At 38.6% G+C, this 19,719-nt stretch overlaps 1 protein-coding gene across 3 annotated transcripts in view; it reads left to right on the forward strand.

Moving 5' to 3' along the window:
- Positions 1–19,719, forward strand: part of rnaseh2b (ribonuclease H2, subunit B) — a 151,011-nt gene that overhangs the window by 126,117 nt on the left and 5,175 nt on the right. For 2 of the 3 annotated variants that reach the window (XM_051925752.1, XM_051925751.1), the window contains exon 11: positions 12,190–12,350. In XM_051925752.1, coding sequence (XP_051781712.1) covers positions 12,190–12,205 — 16 coding nt within the window. In that variant the 3' untranslated portion in view covers positions 12,206–12,350. Of the gene's footprint in view, positions 1–12,189; positions 12,351–14,512; positions 14,576–19,719 lie in introns of those variants that run through there. The other variant, XM_051925753.1, reaches the window with a different exon arrangement.

The following is a 19,719-nucleotide window of genomic DNA, read 5'->3' on the forward strand; positions in this document are numbered from 1 at the left end:
AGCTTTGAACAGCTTTCTTTTTGTAAAATATTCAACAGCTGTCCTATGTCAAGTTGTAGCATTCTTTAATAAATATTTACATATTGAATGTTTTAATGTATAATGTGTGTAAAGTGCTGTTTATTAAGTTTAAATAAATATGCACTATTCTGCATATACGTATTTTAGGCTTTAGTATGAGTTATTCATAGAGAAAGTCAAAGGTGAGTGCAAAAAAAAAAAATCTTGTTTTGTGCATTATCAGGAAATAATAGTCTTCTTCACTGGCTGCGAGTGCACAATGGAATACATGTATTAGAAATACTAAAGATTCACACAGAAATTTAGTAAAATGTTTGATAAAGAAGTAATTTGATTTTGGGATTTCATGTGGTGGTTATTACAACAATTACATTGCTTCTGAAAGCTCATTAGCTGTCTTCTTGTCCACTTTTGAGTCCATAAACTCTTTTGGCGAAACAGAATGTGAAAATTTACTTCAACCCCCTTGCTGATTTCCTCTGTTGTTGCACATTTTTGACATTAAATTTTTTCAAGCAAAGTCATGTTTTAGGTAAAGGGTATCTGAGTACACATGTACCTGTTATTTTAAACTCATTTATTGAATGAATAAAGTTATTCAGCACCAACTAGCTACATGTTTTTCTGCATTTCTTAGCGTAGCTGATGCTTTTGGAAAGATGATCAGAAGTTGTTCATAAGAATTTTCTATTACACAACAGAATTGGCAGTTCCTTCAATTATGGCAAGTGATATATATGCTGGCACAGCAAAGCAACCCCCGAATTTATCACACTTACACCCATGTTTGACTGCTAATGTGTTGTTTTTACTGTGAAGTGCTGTATTTGCTTTACACCAGATATAATAAGTTTCATGTCATTCAGATTGTTCTATGAGACAAAAGTGGAACTTTTTCCAGAAAACTTGGACATCATCCAATTTATGATGTTCTTGATTCAAAGGGGCTTCTTCCTTGCTTACTGTCTGTTGAAACCCATTTTTGCCCAGTGTCTTTAAAATTGCGTAGTCATGGATAATGACCTTTAGATATTTTTAGAATCTTTATAACTTCCTGATTGAGTTTACAGTACATTATGCCCTTGAAACAATTTTGTGAAGCCAGCCAATCTTGGGAAGACTCAGTCCTGTTCCAGGTGTTTTTATTTGGAGGTCATTGCTATCACCAAAACAGAAAATTGTAGTAATAGAGGAAATTAGATAGGGGTAAATACGTTTTCATGGTAACTGTGAAAGCAGTTTTTGGAAAATCCTGGGCCTATGCCAGGTGTGAGCAACACATTAATTATGTGAACAGTAATATGATTATGTTCCAAGAATTATATTTTAAGGTTTCTGTCAGTAGTTACTACATTTTTTCAGAGTTAAATACCTTAACTAGATCAGCAACAGGTGAATATAGGTAATACAGGTGAAGATATACTGTAAATATAGGGTGAGTCAAAATTGTTTACATTTGAATTGCAGAAATAATTTATTCACAAAACATATTTCATATGTGCAAGATGATTTACAGGAATGTCTCAACTTTTTCTCCATCATGTTCAACACATGTACCATATGTGGCACATAAATTGTCCACAAAAATTGTATATAAGTATATACATAGCAGTACCATTAGTGTTGACATAATTTTGACTCACCTCGTAAAGTTAAGATTAATGATTATTTAAAATAATTCGGAGGTGTTCCTATCTAGTAGCTCAAGCTTGTAATATGTTTATCTTCTCATCAAACTACTCATTCATTTGTGACAATCTAATGTAATGAGGCAGCAAAGTGAGTGTCTTTTTTTTCTTGAAATAAGCCTATCAGTTGCAGAACATAAAAAGGAAGTGTTAGCATTATTTGCAATATGAAGCGGAAGACAGTAATTCTGCTACAAGCAGGGGTACTCAGTATTGTATCCTTGACATTGTAGAATATTATGAATATTAAGAATATATTGTAGAATATTTAAAAAAAAGACTATCAGTGTTAAAAAATTGTATGAAGCAGATTGATAAACACTATTTTTAGTTACCTTTGTCTCTTTTTTTTTAATGCCAGCATTCTTAAAAGATAGTCTTTGATCTTTGTTGATGGATCTTGCAAAGGCAAGACAAACTGGAAATTGTATGCATATGAATTAAAAAGCCATATCAATAGGAAAGATGGTTATTCCCAGTATAAATACATCTCTTTTAACACAGCCTGTCAAGATTGTTGATGTAATAATATTAAGCATTAGATTTTTAACACAGCTGCTCAGGAAGCTACTAATCTAGTCACAGCTGATGTAGACCAGCTATTAGTTTTGGTGCAACTCTTGACAAATGTGTGGTCTTAATAAATTTACATTAGAAATTGGTTGTACAATTCATAATCAAAAATACATTAACAACAGAAATGAGATACAATTTTATTTTATTGAATATTGTGATACAGAATACTGCTGATATAAAATGTGCCTTGTATTGTGCATAGTTTCCACATGACTGTAATGAAACACTAATTTAAACAAAAACTATGTTGTTGAAAACAGAGGATTTAAAAAAAAAAAAATTAAAAAAAAAAAGGTATATCATGCAGAACCTATAGTAACCGTCTGTTTGATGATAAGAAATTTGTCAGGGTACTTCATACTGTGGACATTACTGTACGTGAAATTGGACAGAGAACATAGGTTAATTGTTTTGTAAGTACACTTATTTTAATGAGTTGCATCTGAGCATTGTTTCATAGATGCACCACTGTAACTATAGTCCTGTTTTTAAAATTGAGTGGGGCCATCATGTATAAATTTATCATTGTATTGGAAATGTTCTCTAGATATACTTAAATGCTCCTAGGGGCCAACAGCTGCAGTTACTGCAGGTTTCTCAAGCTATTAATGTAAGAGTACATGCTCCAGACAGGGCTGTTGCGCTAAATGGTGCTGCTACCTAAGGCAAACAACATTTTTGCAGCCCTCATCCTTAATTAGGCGTGAGACAACACTTTGTCCGCGTATAATAAGTATCGTAATACAGGCATCATACCAAAGTACCTCCCTTACTATACAATGCATACTTGTAACTATGAGCCAAGTATTAAATAAATTATTAAATAATATATATTATTTTGGAAAAAATGTTAATATTTGCTTAAGACAATTTAAACACAAAATATTGAAGCAATCCGCAGACTGAAACATCATTCAGTCATGTTGGAGCCAAGTACATGCAGTGTTACTGCAGGACGACAATGCTTCTGATTGACAGTGAGCGCTCTAGAAGAGCCCTGCCTATTATTCAGCTTTCTAAGAGCATGGTCCAGGGGCAGGACACTCAGCAATGTGGGCTATTAAAACAGGCATCCATGGTCAAGGGGTCCAGTGTTTTCCAGCAGCAGTGAGTGATGATGAAGTGCAATCTTGGTGAGGATGGCTTCAGGTGGATGACAGGAACTGCATGGAGAAACCGAAGTACTATGCATTGTGGAGCAGACGAGGAGGCACGAATCAGTAAGGCTGATGATTAATGTGTTTGGGGAGAACATCGTGAGTAGGTGGGCTCAAGTTGGTATGTGGGTGACTTAGGAATAGCCAGCAAAGTAACAATATGAGGTGAAGCACAACTTGTCCCAGTGTTTATCAGAATATCTGTTGATTTAGGTTGCGTTCACTGTGTCTTCTAACAGCAAATCTGCAAAGTTGTTCTAGGATGTAGTGATCTGCCAGTTCTGCGTTGTTCAAGTTCAAGTTGGGGAGCATGCACTGGTACGTTGCGTTGCCGCACCCACTACACAATGAAACAACTCGGGATCCCGGTTTGCAACCCCCCAGACAGACACGTGGTCCAGTCCCGCCCTCCGGGAATGACCCTCTATCTGCCGCAGCCAGGTGTTATTTGGGCGACCCCTTGGCCTGGTCCAGCCACTCGGGTCCCCAACAATAAGGATCTTATGAGCCGGATCACCCTCGGGGAAACACGCCACATGGCCGTAGTGCCATAACTGACACTCCCTCACAATGCAGGTAATGTGCCTCATTCGGGACTCCATGAGCAACCACTCATTTGACACAAAGTCAAACCGATGGTACCCAAAGATTTTGTGGAGAGGCACAGTACCAAAGGAGTCCAGTCTTCATCTCAGGTCACTGGATAGCGTCCATGTCTTGCTACCATATAGTAAGACAGGAAGCACCAGGACTCTAAAGACTTGGACCTTTGTCCTTTTGCAGATATCAGTAGCGCCACACACCCCTTTCCAGCAACCCCATGACCCCCCATGTTCTCCCAATCTGTCTACTGACTCAATAGGAAGAGTCACCAGAGACATGAATGTCACTGCCAAGGTAAGTAAACCTCTCAACAAGGTCAACACTCTCTCCGCAAACGGACATTCTGCTGATGGCCGTGCCCAAGCGGTCATTAAAAGCCTGGCTCTTGGTTTTAATCCAGGACACTCGCAAGCCCAGACACTCAGTCTCTCGAGCGCCCCGATCAGAGCCTCCATTGACACAGCGAAGATCACAGCATCGTCAACAAAGTCAAGATCCATGAATCTTTCTTCACCAACAGATGCCCCACAGCCGCTGGACCCCACGACCTGTCCCAACACCCAGTCCATACAAGCATTGAACAGAGTAGGAGCAGAACACACCCCTGACAAACCCCAGAACCAACTGGGAAAAACACAAGAGGTTCTGCCTCCACTCTGCACAGCACACACAGTACCAGTGTATAGGCTGGCCATGATATCCAGCAACTTCGAGGGGATCCCATGAATCCTCAGGATGTCCCATGGGGCAGCTTGATCAACTGAGTTGAACACTTTGCGAAAATCGACAAAGGCTGCAAAGAAGCTGCCGATATTCACGTTTGCGCTCCATGAGAACCCTCAGTGCCAGGATGCGGTCGATGGTAGACTTCTTAGGCGTAAAACCAAACTGTTCCGGTCACTGGTAGGTGAACAAGTGATCATGGATCCTATTGAGGACGACCCTAGCAAGGACTTTACCCGGCACCATGTGCAGCATTATACCCCTGTAGTTGCTGCAATCCAGGCGATCACTCTTCCCTTTCCAAATAGGGATTGACAAGTCCCGTTTTCCAGCCATTTGGAATGATGCCAGTCTCCCAACTGGAAGCAAAGATTGCTTGGTATGCCAGGAGGGTAGCCTTACCACCAGCCTGGAGAAGTTCACCCCGGATACCACAGATCCCTGCAGCCTTTCCCTCCTCAGCTGGTTCACCACATGTGCAATCTCAGTGAGACTGGGGGGTTCACAGTTAATTGGAGAATCAGCCTCAAGAACCGTGGACCCAGAGATATCCAATGTCCTAGCCGGAGGATTAGCTTTGAACAACTGCTCAAAGTAGCCAGCCCAGTGGGTCACAACTGCCGTGTCATCCGTAAGGACCGTTCCTTCAGCTGTCCTTACTGTGACTGTCCGAGGAACAGATTCAGATGTGCGCAATGCTTGGCTTCCTCTGTAAGCAGGACATGGGTCGCTAGACCACAGATAGGGTGTCACTTTCTCACAGATTCCTCTAACAAATGCCTCTTTATCTGCCCTCAGAGCTCTCACAGCCATCCATCTCAGTTCCCGGTACAAGCCAGAGTTGCCATTGAGCCGTGTGCTCCAACTCCTCTCAATGATATCCATGGTGCCCTGCAAGATGAAACAACTCCTTCTGGGAACACCGGTAGCACCAACACAACCCTCAGCAACCTTCAGGGTCTTGTCACGGAAGATCTCCCACATCACAGTAGGATAGGCAGTCATACCTAAATCTGAAAGTTCTTCACACAATCTGTGTCCAAACACATTATAAACAGCCTGGTCTTGGAGTCTGGCCAAGTCCGGGCTCATTTTTGTAGTAGGTGGTAACCTACTGGACCTCAGCTGGATCCTAAGAGTAGCAACAAGAAGTCTGTGGTCAGAATTCACAAAACTGGGCACTTTTGTAGTCCCTGCAGTTTTGCAAGAGCCTCCAGCGTCTGCCCACAAGAATGTGATCGATCTCCTTCACCACACTACCAGTATTGGAGTACCAAGTCCAACGATGTGGTTCAAGGCGCTGGAACCAGGATCCAGCAATTCGCAGCCACTGATCTTTTGCAAAGTCAAGGAACATGGAGCCACTTTCACCACGGTCACCAGACCCATGGGGACCGAGACAATCCTCATAGCCAGCCCTGTCAGTGCCAGTGGCTGCATTGAAGTCACCCATGACCAGAGGAGTGTCACCTCGTGGGCATCCATCAACCACCGAGCAAAGCTGCGAATAAAATGTCTCCCTCGCGGAGACATCACTCACCGCGGTCTGAGCATACACTGTGACAACAGACAAGGCACCCAGGAAGTGCCGTAATCTGAGTCTCCTAATACGCTTGTTCAAAGGAGTGCTATTGAACACCATTGGAAGAAGCCAATCCGCTATAGCAACAGCTACTCCCCGAGTATGGCAGCCATCGGACCGACCAGACCAATAAAAGGTGTATCCAATTGCAGAGATATGGCCAGTCCTCAGTCTGCGCACCTTAGAGAGTGCCGCCACTGAAATGCGGAGTTTACGCAGCTCCTCTGACAGCAGAGGAAGATGATCATCTTGCCGAAGAATCAAGACATTCCATGCGCCCACCCGTATGGGCCGCCTCAAATTAGGACCCGAGTGCTGCCATGCAGCGGGCAACACCTCCGCACTACACCAGTTTAGATCCCCAACAGACCTGACCCTATTGGCTCTCCAACGGTTTCGACTTTTCCGGGGATGGGGCTCCCGAGGGCTTTTCCCCCATCCCCTTCATGATGTGAGCAGCCTTCCTATGGGCGGCTGCAGCAGAGCTACTCCCGCTGAGAGCAAAAAGGAGTCCTTTCTTTCGTCTCGGAGCTTTGTGAAGTTTTTTTATGATGGCTGGAGTATCAATCCTGCCACCAACCCCCATGATTTCCCTGCAAGTTGGAGGACCACTTGCAGGGCTGGATGCAGTTTAATGTCATACCCAGGACGTTGTGTTAAAACAATAAATATGGTTTAAGTCCCCAGCTGTCTGATGGCTTAAACCTGCACTTCCTTCACATTGATTTTCTGTGGACCTGTCTATTTTGTCACCATACTCGTTGCAGTATGCATTATGAAAAATAAAAATGGATCAATTGTTCTCTGCAGTCACTTTGTCCTGTAAGGTAAAAGGTGCCTTCTTTTTTTAACTAAATATGAACGTTGTAAACTTAAGAGACATTTAACAGAAATTTCACAAGTGAGTGACACCTTAATTACATTCCAGAAATTAACAAAATTCTAGAAAATGACATTATCAATATAAATGCAATACAATATGTTAAAATCTATAAAATGACCATCAGTATGACACCAGTCTCTGTACCGCAAGCTTGAAAGTGCACACCCAATTGGATTCTTGGGAAAAGTTATGAGGTTTATGTTATGAGCAATTTTAAACTTTAAAAACTGAGAAATGTTTTAATTTTAAAGGTTAGATATAGACAAGGAAGTCTATATGGAATTCTTAAGATTCATAATGAATTGTCTTTAGAACATTACAACAAGGCACGGTGGCGCAGTTGTAGCGCTGCTGCCTTGCAAGTAAGGAGACCTGGGTTCGTTTCCCTGGTCCTCCCTGCATGGAGTGTGCATGTTCTCCCCATGTCTGCGTGGGTTTCCTCTGGGTGCTCTGGTTTCCTTCCACAGTCCAAAGACATGCAGGTTAGGTGCATTGGCAATCCTAAATTGTCCCTTGTGTGAGCTTGGTGTGTGCGCGCCCTGCCCGGGGTTTGCTCTTGCCTTGCACCCTTGTGCTGGCTGGGATTTGCTCCAGAAGACCCCCGTACCCTGTGTTAGGATATAGCGTGTTGGAGAATGACTGACTGACATTACAACAATCTAGACGAGAACAAGCCACTCATCCCAACAAAACTTGCCAGTCCTATTCTTCTAAAATAAAATAAAAAATTAAAAAAATTAAGTTTCTGATTTTGCAAAGTCTTACTGTCTACCACGCCATTTGGTAGCTTATTCCAAGTGTCTATGGTTCTCTGAGTAAAGAAAACTTCCTAATATTTGGGCAAATTTTACCCTTAAGTTTCCAACTGTGTCGTTGTCCTTGATGAAGTAATTTTAAAATAACAGTCCTCAACCCACTGTAATAATTCCCTTCAGAATTTTAAACACTTAAATCATGCCACCTGTTAATCTTATTTTCCTTAAATTGAAATGGTTCAGTTCTTTTATTCTTTCTTCATAATTCATCCCCTGTAGCCCTGGAATGAGCCTAGTCGCTTTTCTCTAAACTTTTTTTAGTGCTTCTATGTCCTTTTTGTAGCCTGGAAACCAAAAACTGCGCACAGTACTCCAGATGATTTATAAAGCTTGAGCATAACCTTCTTGGACATGTACACTACACATTAGTTAGTCTACTTAATGGCTTCTGAACATAATCTGAAATTTGATAGCATAGAGTCCAGTACAGCTCCTTAATCCTTCTCATAAGGTGTACTCTTGATTTTCAGACCCCCATTGTGTATTCAAACCTAACATTTTTACTTCCTATGTGAAATACTTTACCTTTACTGACATTAAACTTTATCTGCTACAAAGTAATGATTTAACGGATTCCAGAATACAGTGGAACCTCGGTTCATGAACATCTCGGTACACGTACAACTCGGTTTACGACCAAAAAGTTCGCCAAACTTTTTCCTCGGTTCACGACCACACACTCGGTATACGAACAAGCCAGGTTCCCTTTCGGTTTGTACATGTTCAGTCTCTCCCTTTGCATTTCCTGTGCAGCGAGCAAGAGAGAGATCGCAGGACACACACACACAGGCAGAGAGAGAGAGCTGCGCACACACACAGCCAGAGAGAGACAGACACGCACAGAGGCGCGCACACACACTGGAGTGCTAGAGAGACACACACACAGGCGCTTCAGGCTGGCAAAAGAGAGAGAGAGAGAGAGCAAGCGAGAGAGGGAGGACTGGACTGGACGCATAAGGTAGAGAAGGCTTGTTTTTCTTTTCAGTTCTGTTTACAGCGATCGGTTCGTAGCCTGCATTGTTGCAATGTTACTTTTCTTGGTGGTTTATTAAATTACAGATTTTTCAAATGTTCATTTTTTCCCCTGTGCTTAAAACTCATTTAAAAGAAGTGTTTTTAACGAGCGGTTCCTAGCACTATAGCGTGAACTATTGCAGTGTTAGTTTTCTCTGTTGTTCAAGGTTTTCTCAGTGTTATTCAATGTTTCTACATTTAGTTTACTATTATGCTGTGCATTCTATGGTTTAATTAACTATATTTGTGCTTAAAAATTAAAAAAAAAAAAAAAAAAATATATATATATATATATATATATATATATATATATATATATATACATACATACAGTTCGTACGGTCTGGAACGGATTACAGTAATCCCTCACCTATCGCGGGGGTTACGTTCCAGAGCCCCCCGCGATAGGTGAAAATCCGCGAAGTAGCGACCTATATTTATTTTATTATTTATACATATTTTAAGGCTTTATAAACCCTTCCCACACTCTTATAAACCTTTCTCACTCTCTTGTTAACCTTTCCCACACTCTTATAAACACTTCCTATGCTCTTAAACACTTTCTACATTCTTAAACACCGCAGACCAACACTGCACGCAGCGGTCAGACATCAATGTGTCTGCACTCGCTTTGTGAAGGGGGGCAGCTGAACTCACGCTGAGCAGAAATGGACTTTGTGTTGCTTCTGCCAAAATGCCTGCTTGTCGCTCTGCGCGTTCGGAAGGAGGAGGAGTGTGTGTGTGGTTTTGTGAAGGCTGAACGCACGTTCACTCAAACCCCCCTCCCCGGAGGCGCAGTTCGCATTGTCAAAGGAGTGGGGAGCTGAATGAACGCTAAGGAGAAGTGGACTTTGTGCTGCTTGTCGCTCTGCCTGTCAATAATTTAAAAGCCTGTACATCACCATTTTTCCTGTCTCACTGTCTTGTCTTGCGTGAAGTTAAAATGTTTTATAATAGTGAGATGTTACTCATATCCTTAGCCCGACATCCACATATCATATGTGTTAACAAAGTGTGTTTTATAAGTTTACATGTGTTTAAAGCATGTGGGATGGTTATTTTAAGGCTTAAACTATAAAAATGTTTATTTATATGGTCTTTCTATATCGCGGATTTTCTCCTGTTGCTGATGGGTCTGGAACATAACTTCCGCGATAGGCGGGCAATCACTTGTATTTAAAAACCGCGAAGTCGTGAATCCGCGAAAAGTGAACCACGAAGTAGCGAGGGATTACTGTAATTGTATTTACATACAATCCTATGGGGGAAATTGCTTCGGTTCATGACCAAATCGGTTTACGACCACAGTTTTGGAACGAATTATGGTCGTGAACCGAGGTTCCACTGTATCTGCAAATTCATATGTCTTGTTATCATCTGTAAATTATCCAGTGTGTTACTTATATTCCTATCCAAATTATTTATATATATTAAAAATAGCACTGACCCCTGTGGAACACCACTCTTTACATCAGCTAATTCTGGTAAGGTTCCTCGCACCATCACTCTCTGCTTCCTATGTCTGTGCCAATTCTGCACCCATCTAAAAACATCAGCCTGAACTCCCACTTCTTTTAGTTTGATGCCCAACCTCTCATGTGGTGCCTTATCAAATTCTTTTTGAAAGCCCAGATAAATAATATCATAAGCTCCACTTTGATCATATCCTTTTGTTGCTTCCTTGTAGAATTCCAGCATATTAGTAAATCATGATCTCCCTCTTCTGAACCCAAAACTCCTGTACTTGCCATGTGCTGCTCAATCATATTCTTAATTCTTTCCATTTAATTTTCCTGTGATGCACGTTAAACTTTCTGGCTATAGTTGCTTGGATCTGCCCAGTCTCACTTTTTATATAATGGGACAATATTTGCCATTTCCCAGTCCTTAAGTATTTCCCCATTGTGCAGTGACTTTCTAAAACATGTGTCAAGGGTTTATGGTTTTTTGGTGGTATTACTTTGTAATATTAGAACATACTGGCATGAAAGTGCTACCCTTAAAGTACCAAATGCACACTCTGAAATGACTCCAGACATCAATACACCTTTCACTGATTTGAAATAATTGTAGACTACTTTAAATAGGAATTATACAGTAGTGAATCTTGCATTGCTGTCAACAGCAGTGTTCTAGCACTGCATAGAGAGAAAGCTTGGAAATTCCCAAGGCTTGTTTTTTCTGCTCACATCATATGTATATCCCTGCTACGTGTGTACCCATGTGTGTGAGTGTTTTCAGCTGAAGGGGTTATTGTTACAGCAGTGTCTCAGCTTCATGCATTGTGTTGATGTACTAATTTTTCTTAAAATGAAATATAATTGTAGTTCTTTGTTGATCCAATCAGGACCCATAACTAATGGATCAGAAAGGTATTCAAGCAGGACATAAGAGTCATTATTGAAATGATGGTTGATGTTAACTCAGAAAACAAAAATATCGACTTAAATATAGACTGTTTAGACTTCAGTAACTTTAAATTATAGGTTTATAGGCTCATTATCACAGTACAGAGTACAGTGAAATTCATAGTTGCTTGGGCTTATCAACATGAAATGTATGTTATTGTGATGCAAATCTTATTTTAACAAAAAGAAAGCATACAAAAAATTGGTAAATATATTTAAGTGTGCAGTGTTTTGAATTTATTTTGTAGTGTTTGATTTATGAATATATAATAATAAGTAGCACTAAACTTTTTTTTTATTTTTATTTTTTTTTATCATTTATGAGAAATTCATGTCATGGTATTGGGAATGCTAAATCACAATATGTATTGTATCATGGGTTGATTGCATTGTCTCGTGCTTAACAAGTAATGCATAAATGTTTTAATATACATACTGAATGCTAAACATTTGCTTGCAGCTGCACTTCAAATAAAGCATTGACACCAGTTAACATCCTTCTTGAAAGTGATTTATCATACTTCAATATTTTACATCAAATAACGTAGCATATATAACATTTTTTTAGTTTTTCTGTAAATTAATGAATGTTTAAATCGCAACATGTTTCATTTTTTATTTATAGAACGGTGTTATGATAGTATGACTGTTGATTATAACATACTAAAATACATTTACTTAAAAGAAATCATTAAACTTTTTTTCTTTCTTCCAAATAGCCTACCAAAAAGATGACACCTGCTCAGAAAGCTCTTGCTAAAGTGGACAAGACAGGAATGAAAACCCTTTCGGCATTCTTTAGCCCCAAAAGCAAAAACTAAGCAAAGTTAAATTGATGTGTTTTTTTTTTTTGTTGAATAAAGGATTGTTTTTGTTTCTATTCATCTGTTGTGTAGTGTTTTTTTTATTTTGCATCATCTTGTATTTGTCTCCTTAGATTAAATCCATGAGTGCCACTGGTGAATCAGTGGATGCATTGTTTTCCTCAGCAGATTTTGCAATACCTGCACAATGCACATTTAAATAATGATACAGTGTATATTCTGTGTAGTGCTGAAGTCATGGATTGTACATCCTCATACAACTTTTAAATACAATATATATCAGCTAATTTTGAAGAAAAAAGTTAAATTTTATAGATGACAAATGCATTTTGTAGCATACAGCTAGTTCAACATTTCTTACCACATAATTAATGTGTGCATACAGCTAGTTGAGCATTTCTTACCACATAACTAATGTGTGCCATTCATTTTCACTTTAAAAATACTGGGTTGTAAATTCATAAGTAAAATGCGGAATTTAAGAGTAAATCATCCAGTTTTAGTGGGCAGGTTTATCCTGGTTATCCACTTCCCTCCAAATTGGTTTCCTCCACTTCCTATGATCCTGGTAATTTGTGACACTTACATTTCAGCATCTTCAACCAAGTCGTCTTCGCCATACCTCTGGGCCGCATCCCCTTTAGCTTGGGGCATTTTACCCATTCATCCTTTGCCTACTATACATCAGAATGAACAGGAATGAGTATTTATTCTTAAAGCTATTAGACTGTGTCCCATATGACCTTTCAATTTCTGTAGTAACTGCTACACTGGATTGATTTTAATTGGGGCTGGAAATAATCTGAACTAGGAAAAAATGTACAGAATGGTTACTTTCAGAATGAATAGTTTGAAGACTATTGAAAAATCTTAAGAAATCCTTTATTAGGTTGTGTGTATAAGCTTGACAAATCTATACAACCAAAATATTGTTTCTAACCTTAATCCCTTTTTCAGCATGGAAATAATTTCATTTTTATTTTCTTTGAGGATATAAGACTTTTTTATTTTTTTACTACCATAATATACTGTAATGTATTACACGAATAAACATTTTTCCTCTCTTTACATATTCTCCTTTCTGGCCAATTTGATTACTACCTTTCAATATTATGGTATTTCAGTTCAAAGTAAAATTATTCTAGCACATAGAAAAAAGAAAAACTTTTGTTGCACTATAGATAAACTGACACTTTAAAGCATCTCAAAACTGACAGAAAACATAGTGTTGTAAAAATTCTCTTTAGTATTCTCTGCATTTGCAGTTAATTGAAAAATTAAATTATTCTGATATTGTGTTTCTCAGTTTAATTAACATCAGGAAAAATGTTGTCGGATGCTGAACATTCTTGTAATTAATGGCTCTGTTATGTACATGAACTCAATGCTAGTAATATCAGTATGTATCACATAGGCTCAAAGAATTATACAATGAATGAGCATTTATTTGTGATGGATAAGCATTATATCGAAGTCCTTCTGACATGTTGTTATAGCAAAAGTGCAAATTTAAAAGGTAACTTAAATTGTACCAAGATATGCAATATCTATATGTGTAGTGCTAAACGTATATTTAGCAACTCTGATATAATAATAGACCATCAAAGTGCACAACTGTTATTGACCAAAGGGTAACAATTGATTTTAAACTTACTGATCTAGAGTTTATTACTGGGAGTAGTGATTGGCATATTACAAAAGACAGAATATTTTGGTGGCTAGAACCCTTTATTATTGCCTATACTTGTATTTGCTAGTGTTGTGTATAGATCTGTACAACTGATTATAATTCACATAATATATATATTTGTTTTACATGCCAAAACAATCCCTGTCAAGCATTCAGAATGCTTTTTTACAGTGAAACAGTACATGCGTAAAGAGTATTGCCACTTTTCATCATGCTCACCATATAGTAAAGTTTTCTCTTTTATCTTATGATGTCTAACTTTTGTGGGTTAGTCAAAAGTTGTCTGATATCTGTAAACAAAGGAATTTGAGAAAAGCTTTCCTTTAAGATATAATACGACAGGGTAGGTCTGTGGTATAGTGTAAACCTGTGGTGCAATACTTTAAACCAGATGGATATTTTCCATAATTGTATTTTTTTTTTTTTTTTTTACATTTTCTTTTTGTTCACAGAAAATAAATTACATTAATCAGAATACATGGCTACTTTTTCAGTGACTTAGTTTTATGTTGTGTTTTCTTATCTTAGACTGCAGGACAGAAGAAAGAAAAAAAAAGGAAATGAGACCTTCAGAAGCCTACTTTTGAACAGGTTACCACAAGTTAAAGTCTATCGTTTGTTCCTAAATTATTTTTCACTTTTAGCTTTTTAGTCTTTTCTGCCCTAGCCACTTAAATTAGATCTTTGTTTGGTTAGAAAGACTGTAGGACAGAGGAAAGGGAAAAAAATGAAGCTCAACCTTTGAACAGGTTGAAATCTCATTTGTTCTTAGATTATTTCAGTCTCTTCTAATCTTTTCAATAGTGAGATGCTTATTTGGGTGGAAACCACTCGCTGTTAAACCTAGTCATTTTATTTTGCCCAGCTATTTAGTGCTATACTTTTATGCCTTTGTAAACATGAATTATATTAACTATTAAAGGTTGGACAAGTTATATTGTATGTAATGTACTTAAGTTTTTTAACATTAGCTGGTAGACTTCCACTACCGAATTATCTTGTTTGTTTAGCAGTCTTGGAGTTTCAACAGTGACATCAGTTACTTCTCATACCCATTTAGTCATTTAGACACTTAAGAACATTAACAGTAACTGACTGTTTGACAACTGTTTTTGACAAGTGAATGTTCTGGAATTTCTTTTTATTTAAATTTGCCATCAGTCAGTTTTTAAACATCAAAATAAGAAGGAATCTTTTTTTAAGAAGTAGAGATAATGTATAATGTGTTTGGAAAAAGGAATATGAATCCACTTAATTTATAACAAATAATGCAATGAAAAACCCTTTTTTCCTGGTTTTCTGCCATTTTTCACAGTGAACACAAGTCAGATACTTTAGCCAAAACTTAACTTGAGATAAAGGAACCCAAAAATAAAAACTTTTTTTTTTTTTAAAAAAAAACATGCGTACAGTGTGTGTACTTAAAGCAATATACAGGTACTCGTCGACATACGACCTATGCAAGTTACGACTGTTCGACTTTACGACACGTTTGACTGTTTCCCCCGCCAGCTGTTGGCAGCGCCAGTTTCCCGCACTCTCAAGTCTCGCTACGCAGCAGTAAAAATATACGCAGCAGTGTTGCCCCACGTGTGTTTGTGTCTTGTTGTTTTGGCAATTTTCGATAATAATATAACCCTAACATATAACCCTATAATATTAACACTAATAGCAGCTTTCTACTCAAAACGGCAAACTTGAGAAGCTGCCAGCATCAAACCCAGAAGCTCTTGATTGGGCAGTTCTTAGGATTGCATTACGCAAGCAGTCGCATCAACTGCTTACCGCAACCTGCTTTCTTTTTTCTTCTTGAATAAAAGCGCACTTGTTCTGTTATACTTGTACTTGTGAAAGTGTTTATTTGATATTTGGACTTCAGGCTTCACACCAGTCATTCTCAGTCACACACACCACTCACATCCACATCCACAGTTATCCCAGTCTCGTTCGTGCACAAGCTTTATATACAATCATCACATTCAAATGTTAACAGTTCCCACACACAACTGCTGACTCCCAATCAAGAGCTTCTGGGTTCGATGCTAGCAGCTTCTCGAGTTTACCGCTTTGAGTAGAGAGCTGCTGTTATTGTTAATATTATACAATAAAAACATACATTTGATTTACGTCTGTAACAACCGCTGTAAATTTATAGTGCTTGTCAAAGTTAGCGTTCACGCTCGCCCCGATATGACACTGCTCTTTTCAAATAAAGACGCGCTATAACAGAGGTGAACTCAGATCAGAGAAAACAGAAGCCCTCCCCGCAAGAAATGTCGACTCACAGTGTATGAATGGCGTATGGAAGAAGTGTGTTAAGCGTTATGTAAATACTTTTGCTGGATTTAACAGTGAACAAGAACTTGATGAGATTCGTGAAGAAATAGTGAAACTGTCAAAAGACCTTTCATTGGAATGTGAAATGGAAGATGTCGAGGAGTTGCTAGACCGGGAATCAGGTGAACTTATGAATGAAGAGCTGATAGAATTGGAAGAAGAAAGAGTGGCGGAAGAAGAAACAAGAGAATTGGAGTAAGACGAAGAGGAGGAGGTGCCACAAAGAATGTTCACCACAAAGGGATTGTCAGAAGATTTATCTCTACTGAATAAACTCCTCGCTCATTTTGAAAAAATGGACCCAAATATTGAACGATTTGCGAGGATTGAACGGATGGCACGCAACACATTTCGTCCTTATTGCGAAATTTATGAAGAGAAAAAAAAACAAACAATTCAGACGAAGCTCACTATGTTTATGAAAAGAGCAACTCCTCCCATCACCCCGTCCGCAGCCTCGCCTGATCTGATGAAGGCGATATCGACAACCCGCAGCCAAGCACCAGTGGTGCCAGGAATTAAATGTACAGTACAGTATTTCTTGTTTTGTACGTTTTCCACATATTAAACAAATTGTACTGTAGTATGCTGTGTTTGTCTTAGAAAGTAAGAAAATGTTGATAAAATATTACTTTAAGATGATTACAATATTATTACCCAGTCTAATATTCTTACCTTAAATTAACATAGGCCGACTTACGTCCAGATCAACTTACAACCAGTCAGTCGGAACCAATCGCGGTCGTAAGTCGACAAGTACCTGTATATTTGAAAAACACAATGGCCAATGTGATTACAGCACTTTTAGCAGTAATAACTGCAAACACACTTTACCCGTAGATAGTGAAAAGACTCTTGCAGCACTTTGGAGGCATTTTGGCCTTTCTTGTTCCTCAAGAACTTAACTCAGTAACATTTGTAGATTTTTTTTTTTTCAAACCGGGAACGACTAGTTTTGTTTTCTAACCAAATATCTTAACAGCGTTTCAGGTTCAGACTTTGACTAAGTAATTTCTAAACTCATTTATATTTGTCTTTAGCAATTTTGATTTACGTCAACTTACTGCTATTCAGTCTCTGGTCACATCTGATATACAGTGGCAGAACATTTTCTTTATTCAGTAATGGAAAATTGACCAAGTCTTGGTCCAGCAAAGCATTTTCTAAACATGATACTAATACCAACATGCTATATCACTGGTCTGAGGTTTTTATTATTAAATGAAATTATACCTTTTAACACAAAGTAGGTTTGTTTTGGCTAAAAGATCTACTTTTGATTTACTTCATCTTGTAAAGTAAGAAAGTTTCAGGACTGTTGATAATGATCTTTTTACACTTTTTCCAAACATGAGGTAGGCATTCATGTTTTTTATTCGTGAGCAGTGGTTCCTGTGTTGCTACTCTTATCATGGTTCCTATTTTGGCTATTTTCTATTTTGAGGGTGAACACCAACATTAGTCAACATAAGAAAAGCCTGCAGATCTCTAGAGTATATTATGTAGTGATCAGTGTTCAGAAGCCATTAAGAAGGCAAATAGAATGTTAGGTTATATAGCACAATGTGTGGAGTACAAGTCCATGGAGGTTCTGCTCAACCTTTATAATGCACTGGTGAGGCCTCATCTGGGGTACTGTGTGCAGTTTTGGTCTCCAGGCTACAAAAAGGACATAGCAGCACCAGAAAAGGTCCTGAGAAGAGCAAGTGGGCTAATTCCATGGCTACAGAGGTTGAATTATGAGAGCTGAGCCTATACAGTTTAAGCAAAATAAGATTAAGAGGTGACATGATTGAAGTGTTTAAAATTATGATGAGAATTAGTAAAGTGGATCGAGACTGTTATTTTAAAATGAGTTCATTAGGAATACAGGGACACAGTTGTAAACATGTTAAGGGTAAATTTCGCACAAATATTAGAAAGTTTTTCTTTGCACAAAGAACAATAGACACGTGGAATAAGCTACCAAGTAGTGTGGTAGACAATAAGACTTTAGGGACTTTCAAAACTTGACTTTTTTTTTTTTTTTTTGGAAGAAATAAGTGGATAGGACTGGCGAGACTTGTTGGGCTGAATGGCCTGTTTTCATTTAGATTGTTCAGACCCCCTAGAAAATAATGTCACATCATGCAATACTTCAACAAGGACTGACACCTACTCCAAATGTTCTCCCTTTGTATTATATGAATCCAGTTATAGTGTTGTAGAGCTCTAGAGCTTTGAAAATGAATTTGTAAACTCTTCCAAATTAATAGACAGCAAAGATGTTTGAATGCTGTGCTTGTATAACTTATGGACTAACATCACTTTTGTAATAAGGGCTAAAGTTGGACAAATTTGTAGCTGTAACAGATGGCTGAATTTTTTTTTTTTTAACTAGATTATTCATATATTCATCCATATGTTTTCAAAATTGGTAGCTGAGGTATATTCTTGCAAAAATGGATACAAAAGGAAAATTGTACGAGATCCACTACTTAATTTGTTTTGGTATATCCATATCCATAATATAATTTTTCCCAACTTTTTCATCAACTCGTGTTTATGGACTATTACCACCTCTTCTTTCAAATCAGCAATATGAATTTTCTCTGATGCAGCAGCTTTCTTTGCAGTGCTGTCACTTTCATATTTCGGTAGATTCACATTTGTTTCTCTTTGAACTACACAGAAAAAATCAGAGGTGATTTAACTAAATTTTGAAAACTATAGCTAGAGGTATAAGCAAATAATAAGGACATTAATTATAAAAACAAATCACACCCCCAATGGTGTCTGCCCCTCACCTACAGTTGTGCTTGAAAGTTTATGCACCCCTTAGAATCTATATATATAATTCACTAAGCCGGAAGACAAGTAGCCACCCATGGAAAGCACGGCGGAAGGGGCGTGGATTCACTAAGCCGCCGACAAATAAGACACCCATGGCGCACACAGGAAGGAGCAACGCCCACCAACTCTAAGACTATTGGATATGACAACAACTCGCAGAGCCACGCCCACCAACTCGGACGCGACGCCTCGGAAAACATGCCGTCATTTCTGTTTGTCTGTGCCACAGTCAACATGTAGCTCTGTGCCACGTTGACTTTTCATTAGTCAACCTCAGTGGAACCTTGGTTCACACAGAGGCACACACAGGCAGCCCGAGAGAGAGAGCCGTGCACACACAGGCAGCGCGACAGAGAGAGCCGCGCAATCCTTTAAAACTGAGGTTACAACACAATGAAGGAAGCGGTCTTTAAAAACCAATAAGCCCTGTGCCTCTTTTTCATTAGCGTCTCACCTGCTTCACCGCCCTGCAACAGTCGAGACACTTTCTCAGCAGCTGACCTTCTCTGTGCCTGACTCCACTACTGTCGGTCTCCTGATTAAAAATGGTGAACTCCTGCAATGTT

Source organism: Erpetoichthys calabaricus, chromosome 4 (genome assembly GCF_900747795.2).
Source record: "Erpetoichthys calabaricus chromosome 4, fErpCal1.3, whole genome shotgun sequence".
Lineage (NCBI taxonomy): Eukaryota > Metazoa > Chordata > Cladistia > Polypteriformes > Polypteridae > Erpetoichthys > Erpetoichthys calabaricus.